We start from the raw sequence: 24,283 nt of genomic DNA on the forward strand, positions 1-24,283 counted from the left end.
ACCTTAACATTTTTTTTCCTTTTCTTAATGTCACATTATCACTTCTAGTTACCTGCTAAACAATTTTCACTTATTTTAGTATTTAGATTTTTCAGGTGTTTAAGTCCTACAAGCTTTCTTCTTCTTATCTGTGAAGGAACAGTAGGAGTACTTGGAAAGATGTGATGAGTCACCAAATATTTACTGAGCTTCTACTGTGTTCTAGACACTATACTAAACCCAGGGAATACATCAGTAAACAGGCAAGGCATGTTTAATGCTTTAGGGAAGTTGGAGGGAAAACCAGACAAAGCACAGAGACAGGCACCTAACCTTGCTTTCTGAAAAAATGAGGTGCCTACACTCAAACCTAAATACCATCTATACCCAAAGGAAAGATGATCCCTAACATCAGGCAATTCCAAATTTTTCCAATTAAGTAAATTCAAAAACAAGCATAAGACTACTTAAATGTATAGAGATGTAAATGAAATAGTCAAATACCTATTTAAAATTCAGTACACTAATTTTGGTTACCATACATAAATTCACATGAAAAATTTTTTTAATTTATTTTTGAGAGACAGAAGAGAGGCAGAGCACAAGTGGGTGAGGGGCAGAGACAGAATGAGACACAGAATCCAAAGCAGGCTCCAGGCTCAGAGCTGTCAGCACAGAGCCTGACATGGGGCTTGAACTCACAAACCATGAGATCATGACCTGAGCCAAAGTTGGATGCTTAACAGACAGAACCACCCAGAGACTCCCATAAATTCACATCTTTACATTAAATTAGGAAAATTGCTTTGTTCCACTCTCACATCTCATCAAACAACTTCACTTATTTCTGGGTTCTCTATTCTGTTCCATTGATCTATATGTCTATTTTGGGGCTTGTACCACACTGTTTTGATTACTATAGCTTTGTAGCATATCTTAAAATCTAGGATTGTATGACCTCCAGATTTGTTCTTCTTTCTCAAGATTGCTTTGGCCATTCAGGGTTTTTTGTGGTTCCATACAAATGTCACTATTATTTGTTCTAGTTCTGAGAAAGATGCTGTTGGTATTTTGATAGAGACTGCATGGAATCTGGAGATTGCTTTAGGCTGTATGGACATTTTAACAATAATAATTCTTACATTCCATGAGCATGAAATATCTGTTTGTATTATCTTTAATTTCTTTCATCATTGTCCTATAGTTTTCAGAGTATAGGTCTTTCACCTCTTTGGTTAAAGTTTTATTCCTGAGTATTTTATTCTTTTTGGTGCAATTATAAACAGGATTGTTTTCTTAATTTCTCCTCCTGCTTTGTTATTAGTGTATAAAAATGCAATAGACTTCTATGGATAAGCAACTTCACTTAAAAAAAAAAAAAACTTCTTGGAGCACCTAGGTAGTTCAGTTGGTTAAGCATCGGACTCTTGATTTCAGCTCACGTCATGATTTCATGGTTTATGAGACAGCCCTGCACCGTGCTTTGCACTGACCGCATGAAGCCTGCTTGGGATTCTCTCTCTTCCTCTCTCTCTGCCCCTCCCCTACTTGGCTGCACACGCTGTTTTTCTCTCAAAATAAATAAATATTAAAAAATAATAATACCAAGAGATCCCAAATACCTTTCACCCGGTTTTCCCCAATATAACATCCTCCAGTATAACTAACTACACTACAATATCACAGTCAATAAACTGACTCTGACACAATTTTATGTCCTTCCAGTTTTACACGCATTCAGGTTTGCATGTGTGTTTGTGTGTGTATTTAGTTCCATGCAATTCTGGGGAGACAGAACAGTTCCATCATGAGGATTCTTGGGCTACTGCTACCCCTTATATCTACAGCCATCTCCTCCGTTCCCCACTTCCAGCATCTGGTAACCAACAGCCTGCTGGCCATCTCTATGATTTTGTCATTTCAAGAATGCCACAGTTTGCAACCTTGTAAGATCGGATTTTCAAGTCCCTATTAATTACCTGAGATCCCAGATGTGGTGTGTACCGATAGTTTGTTTCTTTTAATAATTTAGTATTTTGTGGTATAGATGTGACACAGTTTTGTTTAACATTCACTCGCTAAAGATCATTTGGACTGTTTCCAGATTCAGGCTATTATGAATAAAGTTGTGATGAGCCTTTATGTACAGGTTTTTTAGTGAACATCTGTGCTTCTCTGATGTCAGTGTTTTGTCATGGCAATTGCCATTCTTTAAACAATATAACATCTGAGAGCACCTGGGGGGGCTCAGTTGGTTTAGTTTTGGACTTTGGCTCAGGTCATAATCTCACAGTTTATGAGTTCAAGCACCACATCAGGCTCTGCACTGACAGAATCGAGCCTGCTTCTGATTCTCAGTCTCTCTCTCTCTCTCTCTGCCCCTACCCACTCAGCCTCTCTCTCGAAATAAACAAACATTTAAAAAAATAATAAAAAATCTTACATCCCACTAGTGGTCACTAGTGTACAGAGGGAGGCTAAAAAACAAGATGCAAAACATTGTTTTTACAGTATGCAAATGGAGCATCAGAAAAAGAATACCATATGTATTTTAGCTTAAATTTTTTAAAAGTAAAGAAAGAAAAAAAAATTAATGGTGGCTATCCGTGAGGGAGGGAGGAAACAGAGTGACCAGAACAGAGATAAAAGTGAGACTTCTGGGGTGCCTGAATAGCCCAGGTGGTTAAGCATCTGACTCTTCATCTCAGCTCAGGTCATGATCTCACATTTCGTGAGTTCAAGCCCTGCATCAGGGCTCTGTGATGACAGTCCAGAAGCTGCTTGGGATTCTCCGTGTCTCTGTCTCTCTCTCTCTCTGTCCCTCCCCAACTCGTCGTCCTCTTTCTCTCTCAAAATAAATTAAATAATTAAATAAATAAAAAATAAGTGAGACTTCTGTGTAACTTAAAGTTATGATTTTGTAAGCTTTTTACAACAAAAAAGGATTTGAAAATGCTAAAACTAAATACAAAATGAAACCAAATTTCATTATTAATTTGGCAGCGTGATCATACAGTATAATTATTTCCAGTTACTTTATTTTTTTTTTTAAATATTTTTATTTATTTCTAGGAGAGAGAGAGAGAGAGACAGCGTGAGCAGGGGAGGGTCAGAGAGAGAGGGAGTCACAGACTGAAACAGGCTCCAGGCTCTGAGCTGGCAGTCAGCACAGAGCCCGACGCGGGGCTCGAACCCACGAACCGCGAGATCATGACCTGAGCCGAAGTTGGACGCTTAACCGACTAAGCCACCCAGGCGCCCCTCCAGTTACTTTAAAACATAGTATTTTGACAATGAATCCATATTAGGAAATATTCTAAGGTGGAGGGAAGCAGAAAGAAATATTTAAATTGCATTCATCAGTCTAACAGTTAGTAGTGACAACAGTGTCATTATTTCGTATTTCAGATATACTATAGAATAATATTATTAGAATAATGTGATTAAAAACTAAGACTTTCAGTGTAAAAGAAATACATGTATAAATTAAAAAAAGTTAAATAAAAACCCTAAAATCTTCATTTGATTTGGGAATATCAATATGAGCTTATAGATTTTTCTCCTTAAAAATAAAATACTCTTTTCCTTGCTAAATTTTAGCCTGGAAGCAAAGACACCATAATAGTAGTAAGCATCTCAAGCACCTGGGTTGTGGTCCTCAATACTACTTGCTTCTAAAGAGAACAGGGCTCCTCAGAGAAATGGCTGATTCTAGATCTCACATTCTTGTGCCAGTTGGCAAAGAAACGATCAAATATTACTAGACTATTATTGAAGGAATAAAAGAGCCAATTTGAAGAGATTCCCACCGGCTTAGGATGCACCAATGTAATAAGCATCAATGTGAATAATGATTGCAATGTCTGAGGCAAATCAAATATATTTTAAAAATCCCTGAATTCATAACAATATTTTTTAAATGACCGTCGCTGGAGATTTCTAGGATACCAACTTTAAAATCTGCCCTTCCTTTGTGAACTATTTTTTCAAGGTAACCAAACAGTTGAGGAAAAGTTCTTTACAGATGGACTCAACTTATAAGAACATTACAAATTACAGGACTAGAAAATGATCACTCAGCCACCTCTAATGAAATAACTGATCTGGGGAAAAATAATCAGAGAATGCAGGATCACAGGAGTGGCTGCTGGGGAGCTTTATAAAGGACAGATGAGGCTGATGCCACCAAGCCCACTGATTAACGTCAGCACCAATACAAGTGGGGCCACCAGACATAACATGCCTTGTTACATGATAGAGCAGGAAGTACTCAGTACCACCTAGGAAGTGCCTGAATCACCAAACAGTTCCAGAAGACCTGGTCTTCAATTCCAAGTTGTCTGTGATCCAGGACTTTATGAAAGTGTATGATTCTGTCACATGAAACTTCATTTCATGCCATAAACATAACACTAGCAGAGGTGGCATGTGTGATGACCACAGAGGAACCTCTTATTCTTTTGCTTTTTAAATTTTTTTGCAAATGTTTATTTTTGAGAGAGAGATACAGCATGTGGGGGAGAGGGGGCAGCAAGAAAGGGGGACAGAGGATCTGAAGCAGGCTCTGTGCCTTCAGCAGTGAGCCCAACATTGGGCTCAAACTCACAAACCAAGAGATCAGCACCTAAGCCGGAGTCAGATGTGTAACCAACTGAGCCACCCAGGCACCCTCCTCCCTTTTCTAAAAGCACTCTCTCAAAATCCTGGGTGGGATATACCCCAGCATATGCAAATATGCAACCATGAAGTCACACATCTAGGATAATGATCAAGTCTGGGTTGAATCTCTTTCCTTCCCCCCTCCCCCCGCCCGCTAATTTTTCTCCAATTTTGCCAGGTGATTTCTACCCTTCACAAACATTCAAAACTAGTATTAAACTGATGACTTTTCAGGCTAATGTGTTTTCCCTACTAGTAATTGTTTTTTAAGTTTATTTTATTTATTTTGGGAGAGATGGAGGGAAGAACATGCCTGCATGCACAGGGGAGGGGCAGAGAGGGAGGGAGGGAGAGAATCCCAAGCAGGCTCAGCACAGTCAGTGCAGCTCCAGCTCACAAACCACGAGATCATGACCTGAGCTGAAACCAAGAGTCAGATGCTTAAACAACTGAGCCCCCAGGGGCCCCTTCCCACCAGTACTTTGTAAATTATAATGAACTCACTGAGAGAATTCTAAGTAATATGAAATTATGTCAAGAATTCAACGTAAAGCTATTTCTTCTTTTCTGAGGCATGAGTTTTGGGAAAATTGGGTTACTTCAGGAATGTTCATTAGATTCACCTGTGACACAACTGAAATGTTAGGAACAATCGAAATGACCAACAGTAAGGTCACTTTGATATCTGAATAATGATATCTCAATGAGATTAAAAATTATTCCAGTCTGTAATTACTGGCATGTAAACATGTCTATAATATGTTAAATGACAGTAAAACAGACTATGAGACAGTATGTATGGTATGATCTTGCTCTTTTGATAAAGAGTTGTACTTAATGAGTTATATGCGTAAAGCCAAAGTTGTAAAGAACAACGCATGACACATGGTTTAAGTGTGCAATAAATTTTAGTTCACAGCTACTGTTGTTCTAACACCATATATACATACCCTGCCTAAAGGAAGCTTTCCTTATCCTCTTTCTTAACCCCATCCTTTCCTTCATTTCCTAAATGCTTACTTTTCCTATACTCCACACAAAAAAAGCTTTAAGATTCCGTTCTCTCAGAGAGAAATTTAAAATCAATTTTAAAAGAAATATAACTACACTTCTTAAAATTCTCTCTATAAAGTTCTTGAGCATAGTGTAAATATATATTGGCCCTAGAACAAACAGCAAGGTTCCACTACAATAACAGGAGATATGTTAAATAAAATGTTTCGAGGTTATTATTTTGAAATTAAAATAAGACTTCCTTAAGACTTTTAAAGGAAATGTACTAATTTTAGGGTACCATGTTTTTACTCATTAACTCTTGTATACTGTTATATAAAATGTTATATTCTGACCCTATCATCATTTACACTTCCCAGCCTGAGAACCAAGGAAAGGTTCATGCACATTTGAACACAGGTGACCCAAGATAAAGTGTCAAAGGAGACAAAGTCTGTCCTCAGTGAGTCGGCCCTCCCACCCCATATGAAAGGAGGCTTTTTCTTCTTTCCTTCCCTCCAAACCGCTGCCAGCAGCTGCAAACCATTTATTTCTTTTCTCATTCAGGGACCCAGAGCCTCTTTTTACCACTCTCATCAATCAAAATATAATTCCAGGGAAAGATCTAACAAACTTTTTAACCAAAAAAAAAAAAAAAAAAGACAAGCATAGTGTGCAGTATCTGCATTTGAACAAGGAATAAAACCTTAGGTTAAAGAAATGAAATTCCAATTGTAATGTGATGTTTCTAAGGAGAAGGAGATTTAGAAGAAATAAGAGCTTCCCAGAATTATTTAAGTTGTTGCCTACCTGACTAACTTAAAACCCATAACAAACTTATTCTTATCTTCAGTATAAATATAAATGTATTGTAGCATGCAAAAAAACAAAAACAAAAATAACCTATCCTACTATAAGACCACCAAAAAAAAAAAAACTATAAAAAATCCTTCTTTAAAATTTGCCAAGTAATTAAACCTTAATTCTTTTTAACAGTCAAGAGAGGGAGAACGAGAGCAGAGATGGAGGGAAGAGAGAAGAAGAGATGAGTGACCTGCCCGTCGTCACACTGCTAAGTGGAAAGTTAGCATTTGGGCTAAACCGAAGAATGGAAATGCACAGCCCACATTATCAGCGATGACGACAGACCTTTATGCTTTCTGATATATTTTTAGCAACATATACATCTTAGAGGGTTTACATTTTCAAAACTTCCTATTTTCAATGAACATATACTCTTGATATCACTTCTTCAGAAGTGTGGAAAACATTAAAGGAAAAGAAAATCACGCTTACCTGAATGTAATATATTCCCTTTTCCTGAGCATACATCATTAGGAAACAATAATCTAGGTTCTGCTTTGTTCTCCATCTGAAATAAAAATTTTCAAAAATAAGTTAGGAATCAGACTCAAATTTAGCAAAATAAGATATGATGTAAATATTTTACAGTACATATTGTTTGCTGTGAAACTTTATAATACCCATATATTATATATACTCACTATACAACATAGATACATGCAGATTATCCACCTATAGATACACACAGACACACATACGTACACATGATATATCCATGGAGGAGAGTATGAAAGAGAATTCACTTTTCTCTAATGAAGACTTTACCAAACATATTCCCCAAAACACTAAATCTCAAGACATCCTGAGGAAAAATGGAGTCTAATGTTAAATTTGGGAAGCACACAGATTCTCCTTGTGGAGACATATTAATATATTAGAGGCACTGAAATATCCAATAGTCAATACATTTGTTGAGAAAAGAAAAACTTTTGGGGTGCCTGGGTAGATCAGTCAGTTAAACGTCTGACTCTTGACTTTGGCTTGGGTCATAAACTGTGAGGTTCGTAAGTTCAAGCCCTGCATCAGGCTCTGTGCTGTTTGGGGTTCTTTCTCTCTCCCTCTCTCTCTGCCCTTCACCCACGAGTGTTCACACACGCGCTCTCTCTTTCTCTCAAAATAAATAAACTTAAAAAAAACTTTTCAGTCCAATATTTTCCAAACTTCTTTGACCACAGGACCTGTTTTCAAATTTAACATTGTAATGTCTCTGGAAACTGGTACTTCAAAAATTATCCTTTGGGGATCACTGCTTTGGTGACCAGAACTGTGCTTTGCATATAGGTGGAAATTAATAAGTACTGTACTGAATGCTTAAAAAACCCAAAACATGTTAAGGTTTATAATATTAAGTCCTTTCAGTGAATTCCTGGAAGCCTGCAGAAACAGACTAATGTTGAATAAGTGGTTGTAAAAACTAGTTAAGCTGTTTATAAGCTGTTTTGAATTTAATGAGATGACCTAAAATTTGTTACCAAATTCAACCCTAAATTTTTTAAAACTAAAATTGTATTTATTGAGAGACAACCATGTGGACATATCTTTCAGAAAAATTCACTTAAGAAATACAATAAATCTCTTCCCAAAGCACTATATTTTTCCTTTTTTCTGCCTATTGAAAACCCAAAATTAATGTCAATGTCTCTTAGATTACATTGATTTTAATAACAACACAATGAACGTTTTAAGTCCCTTCAATTTTAGAGTCAGAGACAAATAAATAAATCCAGCTCATGAATTACATTTATTACAGTATAATTCTGCAGAACAGGATTATTGTTTTCAATCACTTTCACTGAATCAGTTCTCATTTATTTTGCATACAAACATGAGCTTTCTATCGGAACTAGCTTTTGAACTGTACTGAAAATAATCTTACGAAAAGTTAGAACACCATAGAAAATCAGTTATAAAAGTTATTGAGCATACCAAATTCAACCTCTCATCAGAATTTCCAATAAAATATCCAAAGTTCATTCCTCTCACAAATTAGCTCAACCCTAAAATGTGCTGTGTGCCAATAAATGAGAGTTATATTTATCATATATCGTACTCACAAGGATGGGGGATTTTAACACAGGCTTACCTTACTCTTTCTTTAGAGTCTCCAAATGTCTCCTTTAAATTTGTCAGGTCAGGGTAATAGCTTTCAGGAGGTGATATTATTTCCACCAAGCCAGAACTGATTTCCTTAGAAAATCTACCATGAGAAAGGATAGCTGAGTTATTTAAGTTCTGTGAAATTTTATTTATCTTAATGCTCAACTTATTGTGTTTAATACAAAACACATCAATGAGGTATACTGTTATGGTCACATCACAGTGCTCAGGGAAGTAGCTCCTCAGTGATTTTACCTGCCAGAAAATGCAAATTTTTCCAATAACAACAGGTTTTGGGTTTTGGGGTATTTTCTTAAATAATACTTTAAGAACAGTGTTAGGGCGCCTGGGTGGCTCAGTTGGTTAAGCGTACGACTTTGGCTCAGGTCATGATCTCACAGTTCGTGGGTTCCAGCCCCGTGTCGGGCTCTGTGCTGACAGCTAGCTCAGAGCCTGGAGCCTGTCCTCGGATTCTGTGTCTCCCTCTCTCTCTCATCCTCTCCTGCTCATGCTGTCTCTCTCTCTCAGAAATAAATAAAAAAACATTTAAAAAATTAAAAAAAAAATAAAAACAGTGTAAAATGCTACTATCCTTAGAGAAGCACAGAAATCCTGGACCAAACGCAGATATCATATACCTAAAAAGTATCCAAAAAAAATTTTTTTTTAAAAAGAACTTTATTTTATTTTATTGTCATTCCAAGTCTTTTTTTTTTTTAATTTTTATTTATTTTTTATTTATTTCTAGGAGAGAGAGAGAGAGAGACAGCTTGAGCAGGGGAGGGTCAGAGAGAGAGGGAGTGACAGACTGCAAAACAGGCTCCAGGCTCTGAGCTGGCAGTCAGCACAGAGCCCGACGCGGGGCCCGAACCCACGAACCGCGAGATCATGACCTAAGCAAAAGTCGGACGCTTAACCGACTAAGCCACCCAGGCGCCCCAAAAGTATCAAAATTTTTAAAAATCAAATCAAGGTATTACAGAAAATAGAGAACTGAAGAAAAATAAGCTGTTGAACGTGTGTCTCTAAATATTTATGCAAATATCAAAGTTATTCAACTTTCAGAAAAGCTTAGTTGTGAGTTACAGACTGTATGTCATTCTAAACTAGTCATTTCTCAACTGGGGGCCATTTTGTCCCCCAAGAAGACACTGAATTTGGTTGTCCTAACTGTGGGTAGTGCTACTGACATTTAGTGGGTGGACGCCAGGGATGATGCTAAGTATCCTACAATGCATACAACAGTCCTCACAACAAAGAACTATCTAGCCCAAAATGTCCAATAGTGTCAAGGTTGAGAAAATCTGTTCTAAAGTTTTATAAGCAGCTTTACTAAGTCAAATGTAATTTCTTTCACATTTGCATTCTCCCTTATTTACTTTTTGCACATCTCCACAAAATTCCTGTGCAACTACCTGCCTTCACACATATGTTCTTCATGCTTAAATGCACTTTTCTCTGGGCTTTGTTTTCCTATACATTGAGGAAGAAGAGAACTGATAAAATCACAGCATAAGACCCAGAGACCTGTCCACATGGTCTGTGGGAGGAGGGGCCAATAGTTACTGCCTTGTTCCTATATTTAAGGAGTCTGTACTAAATTCTATTTATATAAAGGCTGCCAAGAAATTGAGCACTTGAGGAAAAAAATCTGACAAACACAATTCTGAACTCTGCATATATTTTTCAAAATCTCTGGTTTTAGCATTTTGATGGACAAAGAAGGAGCCACATTATTTTAAGTCTAGAGTTCGCAAGTAATTGTTGCTTCTTTTTGTCTTTTTAAGTAAAAGATATATTTTTGGGGCAAAAACAGGTGAAATTCAGTGAAGAAACCCTTATCAAGACTAGTTTTATGTTATCACTATTAAAACTATGAAAATGATATAAATGCTAACATCTGAAACTTACAAAGCTTTCCACCTGTTAAGTTACTTAAGTGCCTTGCTCACAGTAAACTGTTATTCATTCTTTGCAGAATAGAACAGATTTAGCCGTACTTTAGCACTGAGGTTTGAAACTGGTGCAAGACTATCTACCCTGACAGCAGAAGTTTTTTTTCTTGGTCAACAGACTCTCTCTATATTTACCATCTTCAAGATTAAGAATTTACTGGATAGGGTTACATATGTATGACATTCAAATATTTTCTATATTGAAATACACCCATTTATCCATCATCAGAAAACCGGATATATATGCACCTACTTTATGATAAGGTTGAAGACCAATGATAGGTAGCCCAACGAACAATGAATTCCACAGAGAAAAGAACTAAAAAAGGGCATTTTCTTTTATCAAAAAGCCAAGAAGTAACAGTAACTAAAATATCATTTTCATATTTAACAACTTACTCTTTCTCCAGGTTGGCTACAACACTGTGTACATAATCACTATCTGTCTGGGAAAAAGAAAAAAAGATTGTACATACATTAATGTTTTTAAATTTTTACTTAACTTTTGATAATGAATTCAAATAATTAATTACAGCATTCAATGAAAGGACTGCATTACATTTTCAGACAGCTTATGGATTTGAATTTCTACTTTATTCTACTTTATTGCACTATGATATATCATTTAGTACTTACTAATATAATAAGCAGATGTCAGTTTTATTACTTTCAATTGTTCTTGTTCGATTCAGTAGAAAAAACTGAGTACAGAAATTATTTCTACCTCTCCTGAAATATTCGAACTTGAAGTAGTGAATAAATAACAGAATAAATAATAGAAAAAGATTTTTCTACTTGAAATCATAAAACCTAGGTTCAAGATTTCTCTGTAGCTCCTGGCATGTATAATTCAAAGTCACTTCAGTAAGCTTCCCTTTCCTATCCTATTAAAAGAAAAAAAAAAAAAGACAGGAGAAAATAATACCTTAGCGACTATGACATTAAATGATAAAACTATATAATAAAAAGCAGTTATGGTCTGTATTATTACGATTATCATTATTAGGCTGATAATAATTAGAACTCAAGTCAAAAAGCACTTTACACATGGTCAGAGTTATATATAAATAAAGATCTAATACTCCCTACCAATTCTAAATAGTCATAGCTTATATTAAAATGCTAAAAGGAATCAATCATACATAAAATATGATCTATGTTATAAAAACTGACAAAACATTTAATACTTGATAAAAACAAAACAAACCAAATCAAAAAGATAAATTTTGGAAATCACAAAATTATTAAGTTATAAAAAGCTGTGGTATAGAAAATGGTCTATAAAAGTATGTTAACTTTAATTTCTGTTGACAGCAAGTAATTCCTATTTTTATTGCTCAATTTAAAGACACAGGAGTGAGACATTTTATTAAGACCATTCTTCAAACTCTTAACAACTATGGATATACAACTGGCACTCAGCTGAAAATCCTCTGTACTTTCCGTATATGAACCAAATATCAGTGATCTCTTTTGAAATAATTTATCACCAACATATTTAACCAATGAGTATCTTACCACACATCCACTATAATTTTGGAAAATATGATCAAGATTAACTTATATAAATATTAATAAATTCAAAAAACAACCTGAAATTCAATTTGTTAAGCATTTATTGACAGCCAGTGATTTGCCTATCCAAGGAAACAGGAATACAGAGATGAACTAGACTATCTCCCTATTCCCAGTAGGCTTTCCAAGAGGTGGGTCAAGAAGAGTAAGTATATGTAAATGTAGATTCATTAAGTAACTTGTAATAATACAGATGAAACTGAAGTGAGCCAAATCTAAAATTATACGTAATCCTTATACTGCATGTTAAATGACAGAACTAACAAAAGGTTTGCTTAAATGACTGTAATTGATATCACTTTTCCATAAAAGAATAAATCCTTTCTGATATCAGCTAAGGGAACTGTTGTGCGAATCTCCTCCAGAAAGCTAAATGTATAACTGGCCTAGAAACAGCCAGGCAAATCGTTATCTCAGTAGAGCCTCCTCTTGCCTCTCCCCAACTCTTAAATGTTGACAATAAGATAGGCAATATCAGATCTTGGGGCTTGCTTGCATTAAATTAAAAGCGAGCACTTTTTCCTGAAATTTTTTTAAAAGCATGTGGAGACTTTTTCAAAGGCAATATTATCACTCAATTCTGGGAATGCATCTATGAAAATAAAACCGAGATATGTGTATTCTAGGGGTATGTGAATGGTATTATCAGTGGGATAGGTGGAAAGGAAAGTGGACATACACAGAAAAAGATTTTTTTCCCCTGGAGAATCAAGTGTTCTCATGGTTAAGTAAAATTCAGTATTTTTATATTAAATTAACACATACAACAGGGATGAACCTTCAACATATTCACTAAGTGAAAAATGCCAGCTACAAATGTGTGACCAGATGTTATATGCCTTTACTTGTATAAAGCATTCAGAATAGAATAATCTACACAGATAGAAAGCAGATTAGTGGTCGCTAGGGCTGGGGCAAGAAGGGTATTAATGAGTAATGGCTAAGGTGTACAGAGTTGTTTTTTGGGGTGATTACAATGTTTGAAAATTGAGATGGTGGTTGCATAGCTGTCACTTTAAATAGGCAAATTACTGGGGCACCTGGGTGGCGCAGTCAGTTGGGCGGCCAACTTTGGCTCAGGTCATGATCTCACAGTTGGTGGGTTTCAGCCCCGCATCGGGCTCTGTGCTGACTAGCTAGCTCAGAGCCTGAAGCCTGTTTCAGATTCTGTATCTCCCTCTCTCTCTGACCCTCTCCTGCTCATGCTGTCTCTCTCTCTCTCTCTCTCTCTCAGAAATAAGTTTAAAAAAATTAAAAAATTAAAAACAAAGAAAAAAATAGGTAAATTGCAAAAAAACGTGATTTAACAAGTTAAATGTAAAAAACAATGTTCTAATCTTGATATATTAGGGAGTATACTATGCTATTAATAGCATATACGTGTGATTTGCAAATATGTGTACAAATTGGAAATACCTAATCAATGGGATGCTGAACAAAAAAGCTTAGATCACACTGCTGTACTGGACCAGTCCTGGTGAGACAGAGTACAGAATACTCCACCCCAAACCAGCAGAGTACACATTGTTTTCATGGAACATGAAACATGGGACGTTTGTCAGGATAGATTACAAATTTAAGAAGACTAGAATCACATCAAATATCTTTTCCAACCACAACTGTATTAAACTAGAAATTAAATGCAAGGAGAAAACTGGAAACAAACCAAATACATGGAGACCAAACAATCAATGGGTCAAAGAAATCAAACAGGCAATCAAAAAATAGCTTGAGACAAATGAAAATGGAAACTCAATGTCCCCAAATCCAGTACACAGCAAAAGAAGTTCTAAGAGGGAAGTTCATAGTGATACAGACCTCCCTCAAGAAACAAGAAAAATCTCAAATAAGCAATCTAACATTACACTTAAAGGAAGTTGAAAAAAGGAACAAACAAGGCCCCAAGTTAATGGAAGGAAATAATAAAGTTCAGAGCAGAAATAAATGAAATAAAAACTAAAAAAGTAGTAATGGTCAGTGAAACTAAAGCTCTGAAAAGGTGAACAAACTTTTAGCCAGACCCATCAAGAAAGAGAGAGAGAGAAAGCCTACATAAAATCAGAAATGAAAGAATAAAAAAAAACATATCACAGAAACATAAAGGATGTTAAGAGAATACTATGAACAATTATTTACAAACAAATTAGAAAACCTAGAAGAAATGGATAAATTCCAAGAAACATATAATCTTCCAACACTGAACCATGAAGAAATAGAAATAGAAAAGAACCAAAAAGAAATAGAAAATCTCAACAGACTAATTACGAGCAATGAAATAGAATCAGTAAAACAACAACAAACTCCTGTGGTGCCCAGGTGGCTCAGTCAGTTGGGCATCCAGACTCTTGATTTTGGCTCATGTTACGATCCCAGAGTTGACGGATCAAGCCCTGTGTCAGTCTCCATGCTGAGCATGGAGCCTGCTTAAGATATTCTCTCTCTCCCTCTCTGCACGGCCCTCATCTTCTCTTTCTCCCCCGGCCCCCACCTTCGCCGCTCCCCCCCACTCATTAACACACTCTCTCTCTAAAAATAAAACAAATCTTTAAAAAAACTCCCAACAAACAAAAGTTCAGGATAAAATGGCTTCATAGGTGAATTCTATCAAATATTTAAAGACTAATACCTATACTTCACAAATTACCTCAAAAATTGAAGAGAAACACTTCTCATTTTACAAGGCCAGTATTACCCTGATACCAAAACCAGACAGATACCACTCCAGAAAAGAAAATACAGGCCAATCTCCCTGATGAACACAGATACAGAAATACTCAACAAAAATGCCAGCAACAAAATTCCACAAAATAAAAGGATCATATACCATAATCAAGCAGGGATGCAAGAATGGCTTCTCATCCGCAAATCAATTATTGTGATACACCACATTAACAAAATGAAAGACAGAAATTACATGATCATCTCAACAGATACAGAAAATGCACCTGACAAAATTCAACATTTATTTATGATGCAAATTTTCAAAGTAGGTATAAAGGGAATGCACATCAACATAATAAAGGCCATATTTGACAAACCCACAGTTAACATGATACTCAGCAATAAAAGGACAAAAGGCTGAAAGCTTTTCCTCTAAGAAAAGAAACAAGGATGCCTGCTCTCAATACTTTTATTCAATGTAGTATTAGAAGTCCTAGCCACAGCAATTAGGCAAGAAATAAAAGGCATTCAAATTGAAAAGAAAGTAAAACTGGCCCTATTTAGAGATGACACAGTTATACACAGAAAACCCTGAAGACTCCACCAAAAAGAAAATCTATTAAAACTAATAAATAAATTTGGTAAAGTTGCAGGATACACAGTTAACACAAAGAAATCTGTTGTGTTTCTATACACTAATGAACTATTGGGAAAAAATTAAGAAAACCATCCATTTACAACTGCATTAAAAAACGTAAAATATTTAAGAAATTTAACCAAGGAGGTAAAGGATCTACACTCTGAAAACTCTAAGACCATGAAGGAAGAAATTGAAGACAACACAAAACTAAGGGAAAGATCTATCATGCTCTTGGGTTGTTAGGATTAATACTGTTAAAATGTCCATACTGCTCCAATCAATCTACAGATTCAGTGTAATCCCTACCAGAATACCAATGGCATTTTTCTCAGAACTAGAATAGATAATCCTAAAATTCATAGGGAACCACAGAAGATCCTAAGTAGCCAAAGCAATTTTGAGAGAGAAGAACGAAGAACAAAGCTGGAGGTAACATGCTCCTGATTTCAAACCGTACTACAAAGGTACAGTAATCAAAACAGTATGGCACTGATGGAAAAAAGACAAATATTCAATGGAATAGAAGAGAGCCCAGAAATACACCCACCCTTAAATGGTCAACGAATGTACAACAGAGAGACAAGAACATACAAAGGTATAAATCAGTTTCTTCAATCAACTGTGTTGCGAAAAGTGCACAGTCACATGTAAAAGAGTAAAACTGGACCACTATCTTAACACCAAGCAGAAAAAGGAACTCAGAATTCACTGGGACTTAAAATTTAAGAAATTAAGGCCTAAGACTCCTAGGGGAAAAAATGGGTGGTACTTTGACATCAGTCTCAGAAATATTTTTTTGGATATGTCTCCTCAGGCAAGGTAAACAAAAGCAAAAAGACACAAATGGAACTACATCAAACAAAAAGCTTTTGTGTGGCAAAAGAAACCATCAACAAAATGAAAAGGCAACCTACTGAATGGGAGGAGATATTTGGAAATGATACATCTGATAAAAGATTGATATCCAAAATATATAAAAAAACTAATACAACTCAATAACAAAAAAAACTAAAAAACTTATTTAAAAATGAGAAGACCTGAACAGATATTTTTCCAAATAAGACATACACACAGGCACATGAAAAGATGCTCACCATCACTAATGATCAGGGAAATGCAAATACAAAAACAACAATGAAATACGACCTTAAACCTGTCAGAATGGCTAGTATCAAAAAGACAAGAAATATCGAATATCGGCAAAAACGTGGAGAAAAGGGAACCCTTGTGCACTGTTGGTAGGAATGTAAATTGGTACAGCCACTGTGGAAAACAGTACAGAGTCCACAAAAAATTAAAAATACAGCTACCACATGATCCAGCAATTCTACTTTTGGGTATTTATCCAAAGAAAACAAATGCACTAATTTGAAAAGATATATTTTCCCTATCAATGCAGCATTATTTACAATAGCCAAGATATGGAAGCAACCCAAGTGTCCAGTGATAGATAAATGGATATATGTGTGGTATAGAAACAATGTGGAATATTATTCAGCCATAAAAAAGAATGAAATCTTCCCATTTGTGACAACATGGATGGGACTGCATTAAGTGAAATGAGTCAAAGACAAATACTGTATAATTTCACTTATATGTGGAATCTAAAACAAAACAAAATAAAACAAAAAATAAATTTACAAACAGAATAAAAACAGACTCATAGATAAGGAAAATGGTGGATGCAGTTGGGGGGGATTGGCAAAACAGATGAAGGAGATTAAGAGGTACAAACTTCCAGTTACAAAATAACTAAGTCATCGGACGTAACATACAGCATCAGAATATAGTCAATAATATTGTAACAACTTGTGTGGAGATAGATGATAACAGACCTACAGTAGTCATCATTTTATAATGTATAAAGTGTTGAATCTCTATCCGGCACATCTGAAACTAATATAATATTGTATGTCAATTATAATTCAATTCTTTAAAAAGGCTGAATCACTCCAATAAGCCATAAGATAGTCTCTGGAAAGATGTCATAAAAATAAAAACAATATCCACCGCCTTTGATAGGTACCTACTAAATAACCTCTTAAGATTTATATCATTAGGCTGATAGTATTGTTTAAGTCTTCTCTATCCTTACTCATTTTCTGTTTACACATTCTATCAAGTAATGAAAGAAATGAAACAAAGTCTCAAACAAAGACTACGAAAGAACTTGCATAGAACTCACAAGCCCCAGGCATTAGCAGGAGACCAGGCAAGTGAGCACTGTGGACAAGCCCTCAGGCGGCCCACCTGTAAAGGGATAAGTGCCCTTTGATTCTCTATTCCAGTTCTGAGAAAAATGCCATTGTCATTTTGATAGAGACTGCACTGTATCTGAGCACTGCTTTCACAGATGCCCACACCCCTGGGTATCATGAGGTTGTATGTAGCATGAACCCTTAATACTGATTGATTAAATACAAGGCAATTCATCTAAAAACTTAAAAATTAAAAAAAAAAAAAAAGGTTCCCACTCCAACACCTTAAAGATGGTGTTCCACTGTCTCAGGCTTGCATAGTTTCTAAGAAGAATCTATTCTTTCTTTTTTTTAGCATGCTTTGTATATGTTTTCTTTTATATATATATATTTTTATTTATTTCTAGGAGGGAGAGAGAGAGACAGCGTGAGCAGGGGAAGGTCAGAGAGAGAGGGAGTCACAGTCTGAAACAGGCTCCAGGCTCCGAGCTGGCAGTCAGCACAGAGCCCGACGCGGGGCTCGAACCCACGAACCGTGAGATCATGACCTGAGCGAAAGTCGGACGCTTAACTGACTAAGCCACCCAGGCGCCCCTGTTTTTGTTTTTTTTTTAATTTTTTAAATGTGTTTATTTCTGAGAGAGAGAGACAGCATGAGCAGGGGAAGGTTGGAGAGAGAGGGAGACACACAATCCAAAACAGGCTCCAGGCTCTGAGCTAGTTATCAGCACAGATCCCGACGCTGGGCTTGAACCCACGAACTGTGAGATCATGACCTGAGCCAAAGTCGGATGCTTAACCGACTGAGCCACCGAGGCACCCCAAGAATCTATTCTTAACTTTTCTTTTTCTGTGCATAATGTGCCTTTTCTTTGGCTTCTTTCAAGATCTTCTCTTTATCTCTGGTTTTCAGCAATTTGATTAGGACACACCTGACAGTAGTTTTGTGTTTATTCTGTTTAGGATTTTTTGGACTTCTTGAATCTAAGGATTTATACTTTTCTTCTAAGATGGAAAAGTTTCCATGTTTCCAAAAAGCACTTATTCCTTCTTTCTCCTCTCCATTCTGGAATTTCATATGGTAGATCAGTTAATATTATCCCATAGAATACTGAGGCACTGTTAGTAATTTTTTTTAGGTTTTTTTTTTTTAGTTTTTTTTGTGCTTTTTTTCTTAAATAGTTTATTGTCAAGTTGGTTTCCATATAACATGCAGTGCTCACTACTGTAATTGTGGTATCCGCTGCACTTTTTTTTCTTTTAATGTTAATATTCTTTTAATATTTCTGAGAGAGAGAGAGAGAGGGAGACAGAGAGAGAGAGCATGAACAGGGGAAGGTCAGAGAGAGAGGGAGGCACAGAATCTGAAACAGGCTCCAGGCTCTGAGCTGGCAGCACAGGGCCCGACATGGGACTTGAACCCACAAACCGTGAGATCATGACCTGAGCTGAAGTCGGATGCTTAACCGACTGAGCCACCCAGGCACCCCTCACTGCACTTATTTTTCTGTCTCTGGGAATCACATCAAGCACAGTCTGCTGTCAACGTCTGACACAAATGAATCATATTTTGTTCAGCCTTCTAGTTGTTTACAGCAGGAAGGTAAGCCAAGTCCTTATTAACTCTTTCAGGGCCTGAAGCAGATGTCGGTTTACATAAGGAACCAAGGAAAATTCCAGAAAGACAATGTGTACCAGTGACAAGTCAAAAGGACTAAAAGATATGTGCTAGAATGGGGCTGGCAGCTCATAATAAATTTTACTTCCTTAAGGTGCAAGGAAAAGCTATTCCTACCCATCTAATGCTTGGCTTTATACTTTAAATTCAATGCAGATGTAGCAACAAAGGCTAAGAAATACTAGTTAGCTTTACTAGCTTCTAAAATGGTCAAGCTGTTGAAAGATAAAAGAAAGAGGAAGTTAAAAGAATAAATAACATTAAAATACAAAAAAGCCCTTCATTTCCAATATATCTGTCAAAGCCTTTCTTCCTTTCCTTCTCCTAAACAGTTGATGCTACAGCAATAGTTCTCAAACTTTTCTAATCGGAACCCATTCAGTTCAGATTCTCATGGCCTGTACGATCATCCTAGTCCAGGCCTCACCTGGATTGTTACAAATTCCCCAAGTAATCTCCTTGCTTCTTCCCTTTCCAAAGCACTATGATCCTTTACAAGGTTAAGTCAGATTATTCTTGCCAAAAATGCATAACTACTATCTAATCCTGAGAAAATATCAAGACAAATCCAAACTGAGTCATTCTATAAGTAACTGACTAGTGTACTCCCTAAAGGTTTCTGAATTCATCAAATACAAGAAAAGTGCAAGAACTATCAGGGATAGAAGGAAACTAAGGAGTCAGAACAACTAAATGCAATGTGGTATTTAGGACTGGATGCTAAAATAGAAAAATGACATTAGATGGAAAAATATCAAATTTGAATAAAGTCTACAGTTTAGCTATAATTAGTATTATACCAATGTTAACTTCCTGGTTTTGATCATTTTATTAGGGCTACCTAAGCTAACACTGTAACAAGCTGACTGAAGGGAATATTCTCTATTATTTGTGCAAATTTTCTGTAAATCCAAAATTATTTCAAAATAAAGTATTTTAAAATACATTAAATGATTATAAAGTCAGGTGTCTACTTGAAATCCTCTAATGATTCTGTCTTAATTATATCAAAACAGACCCACTGTCTGGTTTTTTAACATTAAAATTTTTTTTTAATTTAAAAAAATTTTTTAGTATTTTTTTTAATTTAAAAAAAATTTTTTTAATGTTTGTTTATTTTTGAGAGAAAGAGTCAGAGTATGAGCCAGGGAGGGGTAGAGAGAGAGGAGACAGACTCTGAAACAGGACCCAGGCTCCAAGCTATCAGCACAGAGCCTGACGTGGAGCTTGAACTCATGAGATCATGAACTAAGCCAAAGTCTACGCTTAACCAACTGAGCCACCCAAGCACCCCCCACTGCCAGTTTTCATAAAGTAAAATCTTACTGGAACACAACCCCACCAATTCATTTACATATTGCTTCTGGTTGTTTTAAAGCTATGACAGCAGACTTGTATAGATGCAATAGAAAATGCATGGCTCGTAAAACCAAAAATATTTGCCATGTGGCCCTTTTACAAAAAATTGTTAGTCCTCTGACTTAAGGTAAAAAGCAAAGTTCTTACAATGGCCTGTAATGTCCCATGCCACCTGGCCCACCTCACTCCTTCTCAGACTACCTCCTACTACTGAACCCCTCACCTTTTCTGCTCTAGCCACAGAGGTCTCTCTTCACTATTTCACAAAATGTACCAGGCAATGTTCTTGCCTTGTGTTTGTTCTTTGCACAAGCTGTTAGCTTAGATTGTTCAACTCTCACATCCTTCAAATCTTTGCCCAAATGTCTTGACCACTCTAATAAACCATCCCCTGGCAATCCCATACTCCCTTTCCCATTTTCTTATCCTCTAGCACTTACTACCATTTTATGTATTATATATTTGTTTTCTATTATGTATTTTTCTATAATGTAAGTTTCATTGGGCAGAGGCTTTGTTTTACTCAATGATACACCTAGTATGAGTGTTTTGGTAAATATTTCTTGAGCTATGAGCAAATTTTATAGGTTATTATATTATATATGTACAATTTCTTCCTAACTGGCATCTGTTATGATTTGTAACAAATGTATAAGTAAACATCTTAAAATATAACTGCTAAAAAATTTTATAGGCCAAAAACACTACTGATGCACTAACACAGTAATCTGTAATTTAAAATCAAGAATAGAAACACTAGACAGATAATCAGCAAGTCTACAGAAGACCTGAACAACACTACGAACTTGACCTAACAGACATTTATGAACACTCCTGACAAAAGCACAATCCATTCTTTTAAAGCACACATGAAACCTTGTCCAGGATAGACCATCTGCTGGCCCAGAAACACATAAACAAGTACTGATAAACATAAAAAGCCTGAATTAGAAATCAAAAAAAGAAGGAAATTTGGGAAACCTACAAACAGGTGAAAATTAAACAGCACATTTCCAAACAATCCATGGGTCAAAGCAGTAAGTACAAGGGGATTTAGAAAGTATTTTGGTCTGAATGAAAATAAAACTTAACAAAATTTATGAGATGCAGCTAATGTGGTACTTAGAAATATATACCTTAAAAGTGCCTCTATTAGAAAAGATCTCCAGCCAAAAATCTAAAAATTCACCTTGAAAATCAAGAAAAAAGAGGGGCACTTGGGTGGCTCAGTTGGCTAAGACTCCAACTTCAGCTCAGGTCATGATCTCATAGCTTGTAAGTTCGAGGCCTGCTTCAGGCTCTGTGCTGACAGCTCAGAGCCTGGAGCCTGCTTCAGATTCTAGGTCTCCCTCTCTCTCAGCCCCTCCCCCACTCGTGCTATTTCTGTTTCTCTCTCAAAAACAAACATTAAAAATATTTTTTTAAACTTTAGAAAAAAGAGGAAACCAAATTAAATGCAAACAGAAGGAAAGAAATAATAAAGAATGGAAATTAAAGACATGATAAAGTTAACAAAACTAAAAGTGAGTTCTCTGAAAAGATCAAAGAAAAATATCAACTTAAGAGGGAGGTCTGTCTACACTGCCTGATTGCCAGCAAGCTAGGGCTAGAAGACGTAAAAGTTTCAGAGGAGAAGGAAATGGAGAAGGGAAAAGAAGGAAACTGCAGGGGAGGTATGAGAGAGCGAAGACAGGAGACTACTGTTCAGTATAACAAACTCCACCAACTACTGGGACTCTTTAGCCATGTGCATTTACAACTAATAAATATTTTCTGAAATGCAGAAAAACAAGAAATGCAGAGAAAAAATGTTCTTGTGTAATGCTAAATTACAAATTAAGGGAACAATTTATTGTCCAGTGGATTTCTTTTTTAATCTCTTCCAGTACCTTCCTCATTTTAGTATTTCAATAAATACTTGTTCACTGAATACTTAGAATGAGATCTGTACTTCTGCCTCTATTAAAAAAGATGAGTCGCAGGTAATTTATAAGAGCTTGAGAAAAACTAACTATACAGAGGACAACTATTTCTGAGGCTACTATACTCCTCCGGTGCTTTGGGTGGTACAAAGTTCCAAAGCATTCAGGTAACTAAACCCTGGCTGAAAGCACACTACACTAACTAGAAAAGACTAAACCACTTACATAGCATTTGCCTATGAAGATGGCATTGACATTACCAGAATTATCAATGAGAAACAGATACAAAACTGCAAACTTGATTTTCAGTAAGACCAATATTAACAACCAAGCTTTTCAAGCTCACAAGGAATCCAGTGTGGTTCTAATAATCAGAGGTAACCTGAAGAACTGCACAGACCAGCCGTATTTGCAGGAAGCAGCCTGACTCTGTAGCAGCCACAAAGAGAGTCTTTGACTAGGGGGAAAAAAAAACTAGTCTGGAACACTACTCTGCCCCCTCCTCTTCCTATAAACCAGTTTCCTAGGGGGAAAAAAAGCCACTTCCTTCTGTGATGATTCATACAAAAGGAACCAGCACAGCAATTGTAAAAAAAAAAAAATAAGAAAAAAGGGAGAAATTCAGCAAACCTATATTGAAAGTCACAAAACAAATAAAAAATTGGGACCAAATATTTCCCATTAATTTAAAAGAAAAAACACACAGCCGAAGGACTTGTCACCATGAAGCAACACCAGGTATTAGAAATGACTGTGAGAATTCTAAAATGTATATGAAAATGCAAAGGACCTAAAATACCTAAATCAATCTTGAAAATAACAAAATTGGAGGAATTAACCCAACCTGATTTCAAAACTTAATTCAAAGCTATAGTAATCAAGAAAGTGAGGTCTTCGCATAAAAATTAACCTCCAGGTCAATGGAACAGAATAGAGAAAGACCCACACTTATTTGGTCACTGAATTTTCAACAAAGGCACCAAAGCAATCCACTAGGGAAAGGAAAGTGTTTTCAACAACTGGTACTGGAATAAACACACACTCACATGAAAAACAATGAAAGTGAACACTTTGTTATACCATAACAAAAATTAACCCAAGATGGATAACAGACCTAAAATATAAAAGTTAAAACAAAGTTTTCAGAAGAGATGATCTTCACAGTTTGGGGCTAAGCAAGGATTTCTTAGGTCATGGAGAACAATAACCACAAATTCAGAAGTCACTGATAAATTAGATTTCATCAAAATTAAAAACATCTACTCACCAAGAAAATGTGAAAAACATAAAAAGACTTTTCACAGATTGGGAGGAAATGCTCACAAAATTCCCATAACTGACAAAGGAATGGTATCCAGTATATATAAAGAATTCTGATAACTCAAAAACAAAATTTAAAAAAAACCACCTAATTTTTTTAAATAGGTAAATTATTTGAAGAAACTTCTCCAAAGAAGATACATAAATACAATGGATTAATAATGGATAAAGGATGGATAGGTAGAGATATGATAAATATAAGCACTAAAACCTTAGTAGTAAATTTCAGGTGTTATATACGCAGGTAGGTGTGACCTGTAAAATTCTTTCAACTTTGTTGTTTGTCTTAAAATGTTCATAATAAAAAAAGAGCAGTCAAAAGTTCTTTCATGAAGTTAAGTAAGACATGACCTTATATACCTAAAGAGCATATTATGTGCCAG

At 35.9% G+C, this 24,283-nt stretch overlaps 1 protein-coding gene across 3 annotated transcripts in view; it reads right to left on the reverse strand.

Moving 5' to 3' along the window:
- MGAT4A (alpha-1,3-mannosyl-glycoprotein 4-beta-N-acetylglucosaminyltransferase A) overlaps nt 1–24,283 on the reverse strand; it is a 122,979-nt gene that overhangs the window by 26,373 nt on the left and 72,323 nt on the right. For all 3 annotated transcript variants that reach the window (XM_039232413.1, XM_039232414.1, XM_039232412.1), the window contains exons 6-8: nt 10,947–10,993; nt 8,579–8,692; nt 6,928–7,003 (exon numbers count right to left, since the gene is read on the reverse strand). In XM_039232413.1, the coding sequence (XP_039088344.1) occupies nt 6,928–7,003; nt 8,579–8,692; nt 10,947–10,993 (237 nt within the window). The remainder of the gene's footprint in view (nt 1–6,927; nt 7,004–8,578; nt 8,693–10,946; nt 10,994–24,283) is intronic.

This window comes from Hyaena hyaena, unplaced genomic scaffold, assembly GCF_003009895.1.
Source record: "Hyaena hyaena isolate Hyena2069 unplaced genomic scaffold, ASM300989v1 scaffold_64, whole genome shotgun sequence".
Taxonomy (NCBI): Eukaryota; Metazoa; Chordata; class Mammalia; order Carnivora; family Hyaenidae; genus Hyaena; species Hyaena hyaena.